Source organism: Astatotilapia calliptera, chromosome 6 (genome assembly GCF_900246225.1).
Source record: "Astatotilapia calliptera chromosome 6, fAstCal1.2, whole genome shotgun sequence".
Classification (NCBI taxonomy): Eukaryota; Metazoa; Chordata; class Actinopteri; order Cichliformes; family Cichlidae; genus Astatotilapia; species Astatotilapia calliptera.
In genome coordinates this window covers 27,848,406-27,863,126 of record NC_039307.1, presented here as the reverse complement: position 1 = coordinate 27,863,126, position 14,721 = coordinate 27,848,406, and the positions used below count along the sequence as shown (strand labels likewise).

Here is a 14,721-nt window from a genome sequence, read left to right as displayed (position 1 = left end):
ATGCAGCTTATCTCAGAACTGTCGGTGAAAATTATTCTTGGAGCTAGGTTTAATTGAGCTGCATTTTAAAGAGGTGCAATTTCACAATTTGTGTATATTTTCTAAGTTCACTATTTTGTCATGTGTTGAGAAAAACACAGATTTTAAAATTACATGGTCTAATATTTACATTTAGCATAACTGCAACATGCTTTTTTTTTTTTTTTTTTTTTTTAAAGACTCGAAAGGACTTGAAATTCAAAGTTTCAGACTTGAGACTTGACTCGGACTTTTACACCAGTGACTTGAGACTCGACTCTGACTTGCCTGACATTACTTGAGACTTGACTTGAGACTTGAGGATAAAGACTTGAGACTTACTTGAGACTTGCAAAACAATGACTTGGTCCCACCTCTGAGACAATGTACCGGTACACAATGAGTTAAAGTTCTCTCTTCTCTCTAAATCTCACTCTTTTACTGTGTCTTTTGTCCTGTCTTCCTCCCGTCACCCCCAACCGATCGCAGCAGATATCTGCCCTCCCTGAGACTGGTGCTACTGGAGCTTTCTTCCTGTTAAAAGCAAGTTCTTCCTCCCCACTGTTGCCAAATGCTCGCTCATAAAGGGTTGTTTGATTCTTGGGGTTCTTTATGTATTGCAGTAGGGTCACATCGTTTTGGCGCTACATAAATAAAAATAAAGTAAGTAGAAAACAAGATGTATATTGTCTTCATCTTAGAAGTATTTAAATAAATCCTTTAAATCGCAGAAAGATCAGCATTTCCTTAAATTCTCACTCCCGACCCCATTAACGCCTCTTCTGACAGTTTGTAACTTGGGTGATACAATCTTCTGAGAAAACCTAATTGCCAAAGACACTCAGAGCAGACTTCAGCAGATTACAGCTATAGGGGGCACAAGCTGCTGCAGCACGAATCTGGTGTAACAAGCTCCATCTTGCAGAAAGTCATGAGTAAGCACTGTGCAAGAAAGCACACGAGGGGCAAGCGAGCCGGGCTGCTAAGTTAAAGGTTATTACAACCGGGTCAGCTATTCCTTTTCCAAGTTGTGTTGGTGGATAGAAAAGAACTCTGCTCTAGCTTAGATGGAGCCAAAAAAGGAGAGGAGACATCTGACATTAAACAGTTTTTTACATATCTGCCTATTCTTCCCCCAAGGCTGTGTGTTCTCGGATTTTGTGTGATCTCTGATTTGAGAATAAAGCAGGTACCAGCTATCCACAGCTGGTGAGTGGCTGTCATCTGACCTCCTTTGTGCACTCTTTGCTCAGGCACCACCATCACCAAAACCAAATGGTTCCATTAGTGAGAATGGGAATGAACAAAACCATCTCCTGCTGTGTGCTACATCTGAGAAAACATAACTTAAGAAAATGTCTGGAGCTGATTCTCCCGACGGTTTCTGGAGCTCATATGTGAAAACAGCTTAGTGACTTTTATCATAGACCAAGGCAGTCCATTTTGACAGTTTGTGGCCTGGATTCAATTTCCTGAAGAGAGTAAACGGCAAAAAGTGAAGCGATCATATGTAAACGATTAAGGTTCTAATTGGCTGACCCACACGTACCACGATTAATGTTTTGTATGGAGATGAGCCACTGACGTGTCCTGTATTAGTAAGTTTGCCACCTTGAAGATGGAACCCCAGTGACTGCCACTGCTCAACTAATGTTACACGTTGTTGCTTTAAGATGGATTTAAGCTTTAAATTACCTATTTTAACACCACAATAGCTGGTTATTTATAAATAATGTATTTTGAAAATATATGATGTGAATTTTGTTTTTGTTCTTTCATTGACATTTAATACATTTACAGATTAATCAGGACAAGTTTTTTTGCATCAGTTGTTTGTGGCATGTTTAACAAAGTTGTCAAACATGCCACAAACAACTGATGCAAGCAGTCCATTCACCTCTGCTTTTACATTATAATGTGCTCTCTACAGTCCCAGGCCTAAATCCTCGGCATGTCCTGGCATGTCCCACTTTTGCTATTTACCCACCCCCTCCTTCCTAGGATGAAGGCCTGTGATCCTGCCGCTAGAGCCCACACTCAGATCTATCAAGAGCAGCTTTGCCTTTTCTCAAATTCCCCCACTGCCTTTCTGCTTTTAGTTCTCTCTCTCTCTCTGTCTCTCTTTCACACACAGGCACACGACAACAACCAACCCCCATCCATCTCATCATAAAAGCTGAAGGCCCCCTGTGCTCCCTCCAACTCTTCTTGGCATTTGGAGCAAACAATGCTGACACAGCCCCCACCCTAATTGCTCCACATGTTCCACATGGTCCCACATGTTTGGTTTCTTCTCCTACAACAGGCTAGCACAAAAAAACTTCACTAGTTAGGACTTCAATTTGATTTGCTCTGCTTGCGCCCGGATGCCAAATTGTAGGGTTTAAGGGTTTGTGCTGCTGCACCAATAAAGAGCTTCCTGCTGAATTCATAATAACCTGCAACCAACATGCACAAACTTCTTAAGTTGCTATAGTTACACGGCTCTGGGTTTGTTTGTTTTTTGCACCAGACAGGTTCTCGAACTTCCTAATTCCAAAACCCAAATGTTGGAAGCAGCAATTTAGCTTTTACCGGAAAACAATGGCTGCAGGAGTTGTGTGTTTTCGACCTTGATAACATATAGTCCACCCACATTCAACAAATATAGTGCAAAGCATTTTTTTTCTCTTACATTCAGTTCACTCGCCAGCTCCCTAAAGGAATACAGTCCTCCCTTATTCCCCCACTTTTATCCCTATCATTTACTCTCAGTCATGTAATGCAATTAGTGCAGTGTAGTGTACAATCGGAGTATGAAATACGACACTGCTTAGGCACCAGATACACCAGCACATTAAATGTCACCCAGAGCTCACTGAATTGTGTAACTTCTAACAATAATTAAAAGGCGTCAGATCTGCTCCCTGCCACCACCGGAAACACAATTAAAAGAGCTATTATCAGCCTCGGCTCTGTGGTGAGAGAGCGCGAGGGAGGGAGCGCGAGGGAGGGAGCGCATGGAGCCGCGCTCAATTAAAACCCGCAAGTTTAGACGTCGGCCTGTTGGTCTGACAGCAGCTTCCTGTTCCAGCTCGCTCCATCCACGAGATGGAACAGTGGGAAGGAACAAAGCAACAGTCACCAGGATCTCCCACACGCCTCCTACCTCTCCCTCCTACCCCGTCCGGAAATCACTACAAGGAGAAATTATTCTGAAAGAGCTCTCTTGCATATCCAAGAAGATCGTTTTTGTTGGCAACATGTGGCAGGCAGCCAAAGTTGACTGCAAATGCCAAACCACAGAGAAGGGAAAATGCCCAGCTCTCTAGTGTGATTTTTTTTTCTTTAAACTGGAGCACGTTGACCTTAAAGGTTTCTAATTATCATGCTGCTCATTCATTTTCACATGAATTAAAGACGGTTTCTTTAGAATTGAAAATGAGCTGAAATGCAGTGCTCACCTCGAGGATGTGCTCGTCCTGCTGCTCTCTGTCGAGTTTCCTGGAAGTTGTTGTAACCAAACCTGGAAAAGACAATCGGCAAAAACAGCATTAATTATACATAAAAATACATAAATGACATAACGATAAAATTAAGGGAAAACAAGCATTGCTCAGATTTTGCCACTTTTTTTTTTAAATACAAAATTAAAGATTATGCCATAGATAAGATAAGACCACAACTGTGACATTTAAAAAGCAGCATGGCAGTGTGCACACAAATAATCGAACACCTGCAATTATTTGGTTGGCGCTCAACACTGGAACTTAATGATGACAGCAGAAGTAAAGTAAGTAAAGTTAACCAGTTGATCTGGTGGACTTTTCATTGTGATCTGAGTGTAACTTCATATTGTTTGGAGTTATGATAACATATTGAGTTTAATTCATTTGTCAGAAAAAGACAAAAAAAAACCTTCAAATTCTGTCAGGATAATATCATTATCACTACTGTTTAGTTATATATATATATATATATATATATATATATATATTCTTAACCAATAACCATGAACAGAGCCGTGTCCAAAATGTGCCGCATGCTAATCAGCCAGATTGGTCTCAATGTCTGCTTTTTAAATTATAAACACGCCAAAGTTCTCAGCAAAGCAAACGTTTGACTGACCAAAGAAAAAAACAATCCTGCCACTCATTGTTGGGTGACATACTCTGAACCCTGGTGATATGTCATCAGTCACCCGTGAGTAAAGACTGCGTCTGGATAAGTGCTTTCCCTGTGGTCTTCCTTGTTCCTGGCCTATCCTGTTGCCAGACAGCCCAGTATACTGTCTTGTGTATGGGAAATATCACATTGACCTGAAAATAGTACCCCAACAGCAGCACAGGCTTGACACCCTACTTTTAGTTTTTCCACAAGCTGAATAATAGACAGCCAGTAAGACATCACCCGCAGGTCTGAGCACTTTTATACAAGAGGCAAAAGTGAGATCCTACTGCTATTTAAAGCCTTTCAACAGTTTTGTCGAGCACTATCACTCAGTTTAAGTAGGACGATTGATGATGTGTGACATCAATCACACGAGGGAAACCTTGTTACGCCGAGCTTTGACAAAAGTAAAAATAAAACAAGCTGGAATCTTGAGTTCCTGACGAATCCAATTTTCAATCAAGTTCACAAACAAGAGAAGCAAAGAGAAGAGGAAGAAGGGGGGGAAGGGTATTGCTACATTATAGGCAGCATTCTGTTCTCACTCCCAATGTAATTGCAACTTTGTAAGGACACTGAGTATAGAGTAGACATGCCAACTTCGACCGCACCATAGCTGCCTGCTTGCCACACTGCGCCTGATTAGCATAAAGCAAAGGATTTCCGAAACCCAAACCCATCAATGGCACATATGCCTGCAACAAGAATAGCAGGCCACAACTTACAGCTCCTGAAATAGCCCTCCCTAGCTCTGCGATTCGTGGATATAAGTGAGTGCTGCTCCTGCTCCCTCTTTTTATCCTCTTCTTCTTAGGCTTTATTTAATCTTCACAGTGAGCTGTAGAGATATACGTCTACTGATATCTGGTCAGGGAAAAAAGTAAGTGCAATAACACCTTTCCTCAAGCTGCAACCCATATTTTGCTCTGCTTACCTCACATGGATACATATTAATGGGCAACCAATTTAGATTTTACTTTAAAGCAAAATCTTGAACATGCACATATGAATGAGGGCTCTAAATTAACACCTCTTTTAACCCCCCCCCCTCTGCTCACCAGTGTAAGATATGACATCACTAGCACTGACAAAACAAATTAAGTTTGGTAAATTTATATGAGCTGCTGGGATTACTCTTGCATGACTTCTGCAAAAGAGCACAGAATCAGCATGGGTTAGATGGGTTTGCATGCTGTAAGATTATTATCATCAAAGCAGGCCACGCTGACTAATTATTCATGTGCTTCGGCGAGGCCGGAGATGATGGATGGTAATGTTTTTAAGCTCCCCTGCGTGCTTGAGTTAGGTAACTATTCTCTCTAAGTATGTATTGTACCGCTGAATACAGATGGCATCATTAACCACATTACGTCTGGATGTGTAAGTTATAATTTCTCTGCAAATCAGCTGCCTGATCGAACCAGAGCAAGGTATCAAAAAAATCCAGCCTGTGATGTAAACGTATGTGTCGGTGCCGCAACAAACAAAGCAAAACCAAATACAATGAAAAGAACAAGGACCTGGCCTTCATCCCAATCCCGCTCCGAGTTTCAGTCCTGCTTTGTAGAGACCGTCCAGAGCTACCGTCTCACAAACATTGACTCAGCAGCAGCGGGCACACAAGATGATAACTTAATGACACAAATTTAGCACCGTTGCTGGTTTCCTTTTTTGTACGAGCGCATTTTCAAAAATGGTGCATATTTTTGTTCTATTATAATCCCTTCCTTTTTTTTCCGGCAGCACTGCCAAATCTGCTTTGAAAAAATAAGAGGGGATGGAAGTTTTGTTTAAAAAATGAGCTAAAATGGTTCACGTGGTAAAGACTCTGTCGACCTCAACATAAAACAAAGAACTTATATGATGTGTAATGTCAATCTTTTCTGAACTAAGCTGGAACTGCAGGGTGACACATTCAGTAGCAGGTTGCATTGAAAAAGCCTTTTCACACAGTAAACAAATCCCCTTAATCATTTAGTATGACCTCGTGCCCTTTTACAAAGATTTTCTGGTGCGTAGGATTTTACCTAATGATTATTTTTATTAACATTCAATCTTTTTTCAGTTAATTGATTAAATGCTCGTGTTTTTCAGACCTCAGTGTGAGCCACAAATTCAAAGTCATTCAATTTAGTGTCAACAAAAGGCAAATCAGAAAACTGTCACATTGAAAAGATGCTTTTACATTTTTTTTCTTCAGTAAAATGACTTTAAAGAAACTATTTGCTCTCAAAGCAGATGCTTTACTTTTAATGCTAATGGAGTAATCAGTGAATTCAGCTCTCCAATACAAAGGCGGTTTCAGGGCAATGCATCTTAATGAAAGTGTTTAAACTACAAGCTCATCTCGAGTTTCCTGAGCTGTCAATACTTGGTCTTAAATGTAACAGATTTCTGTGTGTGAGGGTGTTTGGTTTTCCTGATCGATCACAGTGGACTAGCTATATCTAACTTTAAGTCGATAATGTGTAGCCATGCAGAGGAGCTGGCGAAGCAGGGTTTAAGAGCAAAGCAAAGCACAAAAACCAAACTACAGTGCCGTTGGTGCATACAGTCAGCATTGTTTCTTTTACTTTGTCTTCTTCTATTGTATTACTCCTCCTTAGTTCTAGCACACAGCTTGAAAACAGCTCAACAACAATGCTAGCCCCGCCCGGGAAGCTAAATGGCTAATTGTTCATCCTTCCACGGTTCACTGGACCAGTTTAGAAACCACTTTCCCGTGTCACAATACCAGACAAATCTGGTAAATCAATGAAGTGGACAGACTTGAAGCTTTGGGTTAAGCCAAAAACTTCAGGTCTTTCTCAAATGTTTAAGGTCTAAGTATTTTAGAATTTTGATGGAGCGTGAAACCAGCGCTCTTTCTGAGGTCTGAGAGTGGAATCAAACATTAAATGTGAAAAATATGTAGCATCTGGTGCGGACGAGAAAAGCTGTTTGATGCAAGTTGTGTTGTGGTTTAAAAAGCTTTTGTTTGCTTCTGTTCCATTTATGTCTGACATGCTGCCAGCGTGCCGGCAGATCTCTGACCGAGGGACTTGCCGCCCACTCTAATACTCTGCTGCTGATATCACTTGCAGAAAATAATTCTAACTTTTTCCCCCTAAAAACTTTGAATGTTCAGTAAATCTCAACCTGTTTGCCAGGAGTGGTCCCTGTATGCAGGCCTTACCTCCACAAACCTCCACTCTGTCACTACTTAAATGTTAAAGAACTGTAAAATGGTTAGTTAGTAAGCCAGAGCTGACCAACGACGTCTGCACGTTCAACCCGCAGCCTTTGTCACAACACACACACACACTCTCATACACACTTACACACAGAAAAGCCATCCTCAGGCGTGGGCTGAGCTGGGCCGACAGTAATTATAGCCATGCTGTTTTGAGAGGGGTAGAAAAACAACAGAAAGGCAGCAGTGGCACTCTCAACCATGGCCTTGAGCTCTACAACCACTGCTCCAAAATGGTGGCCTGAAGGGAGTAAAGGAGTCCAGGGCATTGTTAGGGTGGTTAATTGCTGTTGAGATTAGCAGTCTTGAGAGTGACACACATATTTATGTGACATCCATTTAGCCGTGACTCCAGACAATCAGGAATGTGCTGGGTGTCTGCAGTGGCTGGAGACATTTAGTATCGCTGATGAACTGACGCTGAGCTCTGGCCGAAAGAGAAAAAAAAGAGCTAGCCAAGGATAAAAAAGGGTAAGAGCGTAATATGACACCGCCATGTCACAAATGCCTAGAAGTTCTATTAATAAACTTTTTGTTGTTATGATTTTGGTCTCCTTTTGTTTGTCGATGTCTGACTGACAGTGTGCCAATGAGGCATGCACGCCCCTGCTGCCATTACTAATTTCGTTTGTGCACATAAGGCATGTAGCACATTATTGTTTCCCTTACCATCACAGTGGCTGCCTCCCTAACGAGACCCTCATCTTTCCAACAAAGCAAAGGGGAAAAAACTAATTTTAAAAACAAAACATTGTGTGCTTTTTGCCTAATTTATGCTCACTTATTTCATTTTAGCTCACTGTTGGTGTGTGTACCGTGTTTTTCTTTCATTTAGGGTTGCACTAGTTTCTCTTGCGTGACAGAAATACACTCCAGAAGTTGTTGTTAAGAAGATTGATCTGTTACCCCTACCACCCCCCCCAAAAAAGTTTTCATATCTGGATATGAAGAGATGGGAAAAAAAACTTGCGAGCTGCCTGCTTCCTCAATTAAATGCTTACAATTTTTCTCTTGTGAAGAAAATAACAAACAGAGACTGCATTATTGGTTATCTACAAACTCAATGTAAGAACCCAGACAAGCGTATCAATATTCTCAACTTCATTAAGATTTAAGTGTGTGTCATTTAAGCCTAAAACTTCACATCTGTTTCCACTACTCATGTGGCAATCAGTACTACTAAAAAAGAAAAACAGTGTAAATGTCACAGACCCAGCTCTGGAGGACTCGGGGTCCGTGAGCAGTGTGGACTGTCGTTGTTGTTATTATTATTACTATCATTATTATTATTATTTGGTGTATGGGTGTGCACTGTTTCGCTGTCTGGGGTTTTGTTCCACGTGTCTATGTATAGGGAGGTGTGTGTGTGTATGTGTGTGCGTGGTTGTGGCTGTAACCAGGAGGCTACCGGCACCGTCAGGCCTGTGGATGACGGGCCACGCCCGAGGAGGATGCCACACACCTGCAGCGGATCAGCGTCGGCGGAGGGAGTTACTTAATGGTGTGGCATCATTGCGTGAGACTCCACGTTAGTCTTCAGCTCAGTTAAGTTAGTGTGTGTATGCCCGCAGTTGTAAAGTGTCCTGACGGCTGCTTCTGTTGTTTCCCCAGGAGACGTGTGGAGCGCCAGACAGCAGCCAGCACGGGGAGTGCTGAGACACGGGAGCCGAGAGCACAAAGACACGGACTTTTCAGAGAAGACACGACACGGGAGTGAAGGGAGAGCATGTGGATTTATTGTCTGTTTTCGCACTGTAAATAAACACACTGTTTGCAGTGAAGAGTCCTGCATTTTAGGTCCTATTTTCCTCATCCCCACGGTCTGCCATGCAGCCCGTGACAGAAAACTCTGGTACACTGATACTAAAAACCAAAACCAGACTGTGAGTTTATAAAGGAAGGTTACATCAAAACAGGAACTCCTTGTTCACTTTTAATAGAAAAGTCTGGAAAATGCTGCCGAATAAGATATCTTGAAAATTCTCTTCTCGAGGCATGCTCCTTAAAAGCAGCTATAGTTCAACAAATCTCCTCACCAGATAGAATTTAACAAATACAACCAAGAGAAGCCACGTAAGCTAATGAAAGCACACTGACACAAACATAAGAGCTTTGTTTAATTTAGTCAAATTGATTAAGAGGGTGTGGATTGCGATTTCTCAGCACCTTTTAGCAGCAGGGCGTAGTTCTAATCTGAAAACATATTGTGTAAAATTTGGCGGTTAAGGTTTCCAAATTTTTGTCAAGGATGCAACAGAGAAACTAAGACAGGTCAATTGTGAAATGTATAGACATAATCAATGTTCAGGCTAATAAGAATTAGATCTGCAAGGCAGAACACATACAGGTAACCGCTCGGGCCGGTAGCCACCAATCACAATGACTTAACCTGTAAACCTCACCGGCAAATATTTTTTCCCTGCCTTTGGAGGAATGCTTTTAAGTAAAGGAAGCATCTGAGGTTGCTGTCATGAAAAGATTCTTAAGACTGTTTTCGGCATAGAAAACACAGGTCACAGGAGGAAAGAGGATGGCAGCAGGATAAAGGTGATGCTAGCAGTACAGGACTTAACAGCTCGACCATTTTATTCACATTTACGACCAAACAACAGACACACGCACACTGTGTTCAGCAGAACATGTTCGAATATAAAGTATAGCCAGATTCAGCCTGACCAGGTTCAGTTTTTCTGAACAAAAACACTGATAACACACCAACAGTGAAGATGATGCTGTTACAGTTTAACATCACAGCTGAGATAGTGAATGCATGTAGGGAGAAAGTAAAGCAGTCCTATATCACATCACCTTATGACAGGACAGGAGCTTCCCAAGGTAACACATGTCTAAGCTTTTTACAAGTTTACTTCCACATCTATACAGTTAACTTAAGAAATATGTGATATAAATGAAGCAAACTCAACAAACCAAAACAATGCACATTAAGCTGACTGTGCGACTGTAATGTCAGGAATAGCATTTTATCTACTCAGCTGCCTTCTGCAAACCCAAATCACTCAAAGATTAAATCAAAGATATCACCTGATCTGTGTTAATGACACGGGTGGTTGTCATAGTTAGTGTGCTTCATTTTACAGCGACATGTTTTTTTTCCCTTGCATTTAGGTCATGGGGTTGCTCATCTGGCATTCATTAGTTTGTTTATTCACTTTGCACCGAGTCAATCGCAGTTCTCTTCGGGTGTTTTCATCCATCCATTTCTGCTCTACTTTCACAAAAATTTCCATACAAAGTCAATTTTCTTCCAATTTCATTTTCAAATCAGTTTTCTCTGAAAATCCAAGGTTATGGCATTTGATACTATTTGCAAAAAAAAAAAAGACAATGACTTTCACAGTGAGAACAGAGATATACCACAAAGGTTCCAGATTGGATTTATTTTAAATATCTAAATCTTAGCTCACCAAAACACTTTAGGTGGAAAATCTCCTTTTTCACGATTTGTTTCTCATATTGTCCTTTGAAAGCAGTGACAATTGTTTGACCTCGAATCGCAGGAAATAATCAGGAAGTTGTTGGAAGTAACCATTTCCTATCTCACTTCCCCTGATAGTGGTTGGGCCTTTGGTAAACCACAGAATAGAATAGAATAGAATAGAATAGAAAAAAATGGAATAGAATAGAATAGAAAAGAATAGCCTTTATTATCATTGTACAGAGTACAACGAAATTGGAGTGCCACTCCCTTGGTGCAAGATAAATAATAAATATAAATGTAAAATATAAAAAGTACAATAGATAACATCATGTGTGTTTTCTCTTCTCATCCCAGGCGTTATTGAAAGTTGACATGAGTGGCACAAAAAGTGAGTGATACACAGCAGCAAATCTCAGCGACTGTTTCCCTGACCTTTAAGTTCATCCCCTGGGTCCATGGCATCCAAGCTTGCCAAAGCATCACCTATAGTATATCTTTCAGTTGTTAGCAATGAGCTTCTAGCTTCAGAAGAAGAAAAGGGCTGGAACTGTTCAATACAATTTCAATAATGAGAATTCACCTGGGCGTATCGCTCTTCATTGGGGTTTAACAACTGGGATGAAGGGTAAAAACAGTCATGCATAGGTAGCCATATTATATTAGCTGTCAGTCAGCTGTCGCTTCCACCGTCTGGTGGCAAATTTTGTTAAGCCTCAATTCTACTTTCTGCATCCACGAGTCCACTCAGGTCCAAGTGATGTGAATTTCATCATCAGACGGTGAGTGCAGGGGTTCATGTGTACATCCATGTGCCTGCCTGTTTTTTGTGACTGTGCAGACTTGTCCATGGAGAATTTACATTACAATGCACCAACTATGCATGTGCCCCAGGCAGCAGACTTCAAGCGGACTTCAAAGAATTACAACAGGAATCGCTATTTGGCCAGCGGGTCTCCAGCTGTCCGTATCCGCAAAGGAGTATAATCAAGGCATAAGATGCCATTTGCATAGATTGAAGTTTAAGCGTGATGACCATAAATCTCATATATATTAATTTTTTGACTTCAAATGATTATGAAAACAAAATCATAAGGTTAAAACTTTTTCCCTTCATTTTCACTACAAAGCTCTCTGTTTTTCATGTGTCATAAATCTCGTTCATTTCTTTACACCAGTGTACTTTCTTTAAAGGTTTCAACTTGTTTAGTGCAGCTGATAACTCAAAGGCAGTCTTTGGTCAACAAGAGCAGTAAAACTCACAAAGCTTCTGTCGGTCACCCCGTGGAAGGATTTTTAAGGGCTGCCTGCAAGCTGCCTTTTTCTCCAGCGCACTCTTTCATGCGGTCAGCTTTTTGCAGCGCGTGATCTCTGGCTGCTGGCTTCAGCTCTCTGTCACACTCCCTGTGCCTACCAAGCAGGCCTCCCAAAGGCATGTGAGAGTCCTGCTCCCCGGGACTCTCTTCTCACCCGTCTGCACTCACACACTTAGTTTGAGGCTAAAACTCCTATGTCCCACACACCCCTCACCTCTTAATCGCATTTATTTTTCGGCTCCCAGTCAGAAAATCTTTGTGTTAACTAATCGAAATTACAACATTAACCAGAAATATCAAGATAGCAGCCTTGCTATCTGTTAGCACACACCGATAATAATCTACTCTAAAATGTCGATGACAACACTAGGGCAATTAAGGACGTGTTAGAAAGTACCAAGGCTACACAAAGAAAGGCTGCATGGGTACAACAGGAAGTGGAGTAATGAGCATTCAGCAAGATAAGATGGCTATCATAGCAATCTTTACTCCGGCACTCTTTCCTCTGCTTAGACATGTAAATCTTCCTGTGTGTGTGTTTATGAGCATGCAGTGTGTGTTCTGACTACAAGTTCTGCTTGGCTGCCCTTTTCTAACAAATGCATGTTCTGGCATAAGACCCTTGTTCAAAGTCCACTAAGTCAGAGCACAGCAGCAGCATTTCAGAGAAGAGAGAGAGTGATTCACCAGGTAATGAACGCTGCTTACTCTCCCACAGAATAGGTGGGCAACTCGTGTCAACAACCTCTGATGAACTAGCTCACAGTACTGACAAATCCTTTGAGCAGAGAAAATAAAAGTAGACAGCAAGTGGGCTGGCTGTCTCAAGTGCAGTATACGTAGACAAACTATCACGATGCTAGATGTACAACCACGTAATAAACAGCTTGACTGTGTAATACAACCAAGTGGAATTCTACACAAACAACATGTGTGCGCACACGTATGTGTCTCACGTTCTGCTGCGATCTGCGCACTCCAAGCCCACAGTCTTCATCCTGGAAATTCAATTCTTCTTAGCTGCCAAATAAAGCCTGGAGAGCCTGGAACAACTGTGGTCATGTCCGTGGGAGGGATGAGATCTGTGCCACCACACAACTGAGCGCTGGTTCGTCTTTTCAATATTTTAGACCCGCACAGCATTATTTAAATTCACTGATCTCATACTGATTTAGACATAGACAGAAGACATAATTCACAACCAGCTGACTGACACAATTTTCTCCCCATGCAGATCTGCCTCGTTTCTGCTTTCTCTCTTTTTCAATCCTTTCAAAAGTGAGCCTGTGTCAGGCGGTTAAGTTCTTAGCTTTCAGATGTTGGGACTGCAATACTGTCTGCTATAGAGAAGAGCTGGCCTTGCACTTTAATGACAAACTAAAGTCAGGGATTGTCCAAAACAGCAGGACTTGTTTACTTGGCAGAAATAAAGTAGACCTAAGCCTTTCATCCTGAGCTTTGCTGAGCCAGTGTGGGTCTGTGTGAAAAAAGGACAACCAACGCCATACAAGGCGTCAAGTGAGGCCATCATATTTGCTTGAATCCGACAGGGCTGCTTGGAAGCAGCGTAAGGCCTAGCCCATGATAGAAGGCTAGATAGTTAGCTTGGAACACATGCCTATGAAGTTTGGAAACCCACACAAAAAACACAGGCCTTAACGTCTTTTCCTTTCTCCCTCCCCTTTGTAGAGCTTTGTAGATGTGCCAAGACAGGGCCTATGCTTCCAATGCAAGTTTAGAACATGTAATTACAGAGACGTGCATGCATAAATTTAAACATTTTCAAAAACCTGTAATATGCGGTTAGAATGTCATACTGAGTTGATAATATAGAGCGATATCAGGCTATTTTGGATCTTTGTTTAATACCACAGGCATAAATAAATAAAACAGCTCCAGGTTTTCTACAAAGAATGCCCGGTTATTCTAGTCTTTCACTTAAAATTGCACTCTATATGAGTCAAGTCATTTTCACACATGCACTACAGCTCTGAGCTTTTCTGACATTACTTGGAGCAGTTGCAAGTGAGAATGCAAATGTCCAAATCAGTTAAACCAGACAAAGAAAGGACCTTACATCACAAGCTCCCTAGTGCAATGTCTGGATAATGTATAAATGTATAAATAGTGCAGGTAATTCTCGGGAGAATTCATGGCAACTGAGTGTGCATCACGTGTCCTGCCTCTTGCAGACTCTGACCGGGTGCCACCTCAGCCTAAACCACGGAGGATTTCTAGTAGCAAGAGCACGCCTGATGCAGACAGCCTCCTGTTTCTACATGTGAGAACAAGCAACTCTGAACAATGTCACAAAAATCCGATTCATGTGGGAAAACGGCTTTCCTCTCTAGTACTCAGCTATACTGGGCTCCCTGTTTTCTCATGTTCTCACTGCCCACCTACCGCGCCACTTCCACTGAGTGCTGCCATCTTCAAATACAGAGAGGACGAAGTAAATCAGAGACACAGAGCAGTGATTCAAGGTTTTCCGTGTCCAAACCACTCTGTGTTGAACCTGACGCACAGAGCTCTGGTGTCCCACTGATAAAAGTTTTAACATGCTTTGATAT

At 41.7% G+C, this 14,721-nt stretch overlaps 1 protein-coding gene across 13 annotated transcripts in view; it reads right to left on the bottom strand.

Moving 5' to 3' along the window:
* fat1a (FAT atypical cadherin 1a) overlaps nucleotides 1–14,721 on the bottom strand; it is an 81,179-nt gene that overhangs the window by 45,116 nt on the left and 21,342 nt on the right. For all 13 annotated transcript variants that reach the window (XR_003272655.1, XR_003272657.1, XR_003272656.1 and 10 more), the window contains exon 4: nucleotides 3,462–3,523. Coding sequence is in view for 10 of the 13 variants with exons in the window: in XM_026171459.1 (XP_026027244.1) it covers nucleotides 3,462–3,523 (62 nt within the window). In the remaining 3 variants the exon portion in view is untranslated. The remainder of the gene's footprint in view (nucleotides 1–3,461; nucleotides 3,524–14,721) is intronic.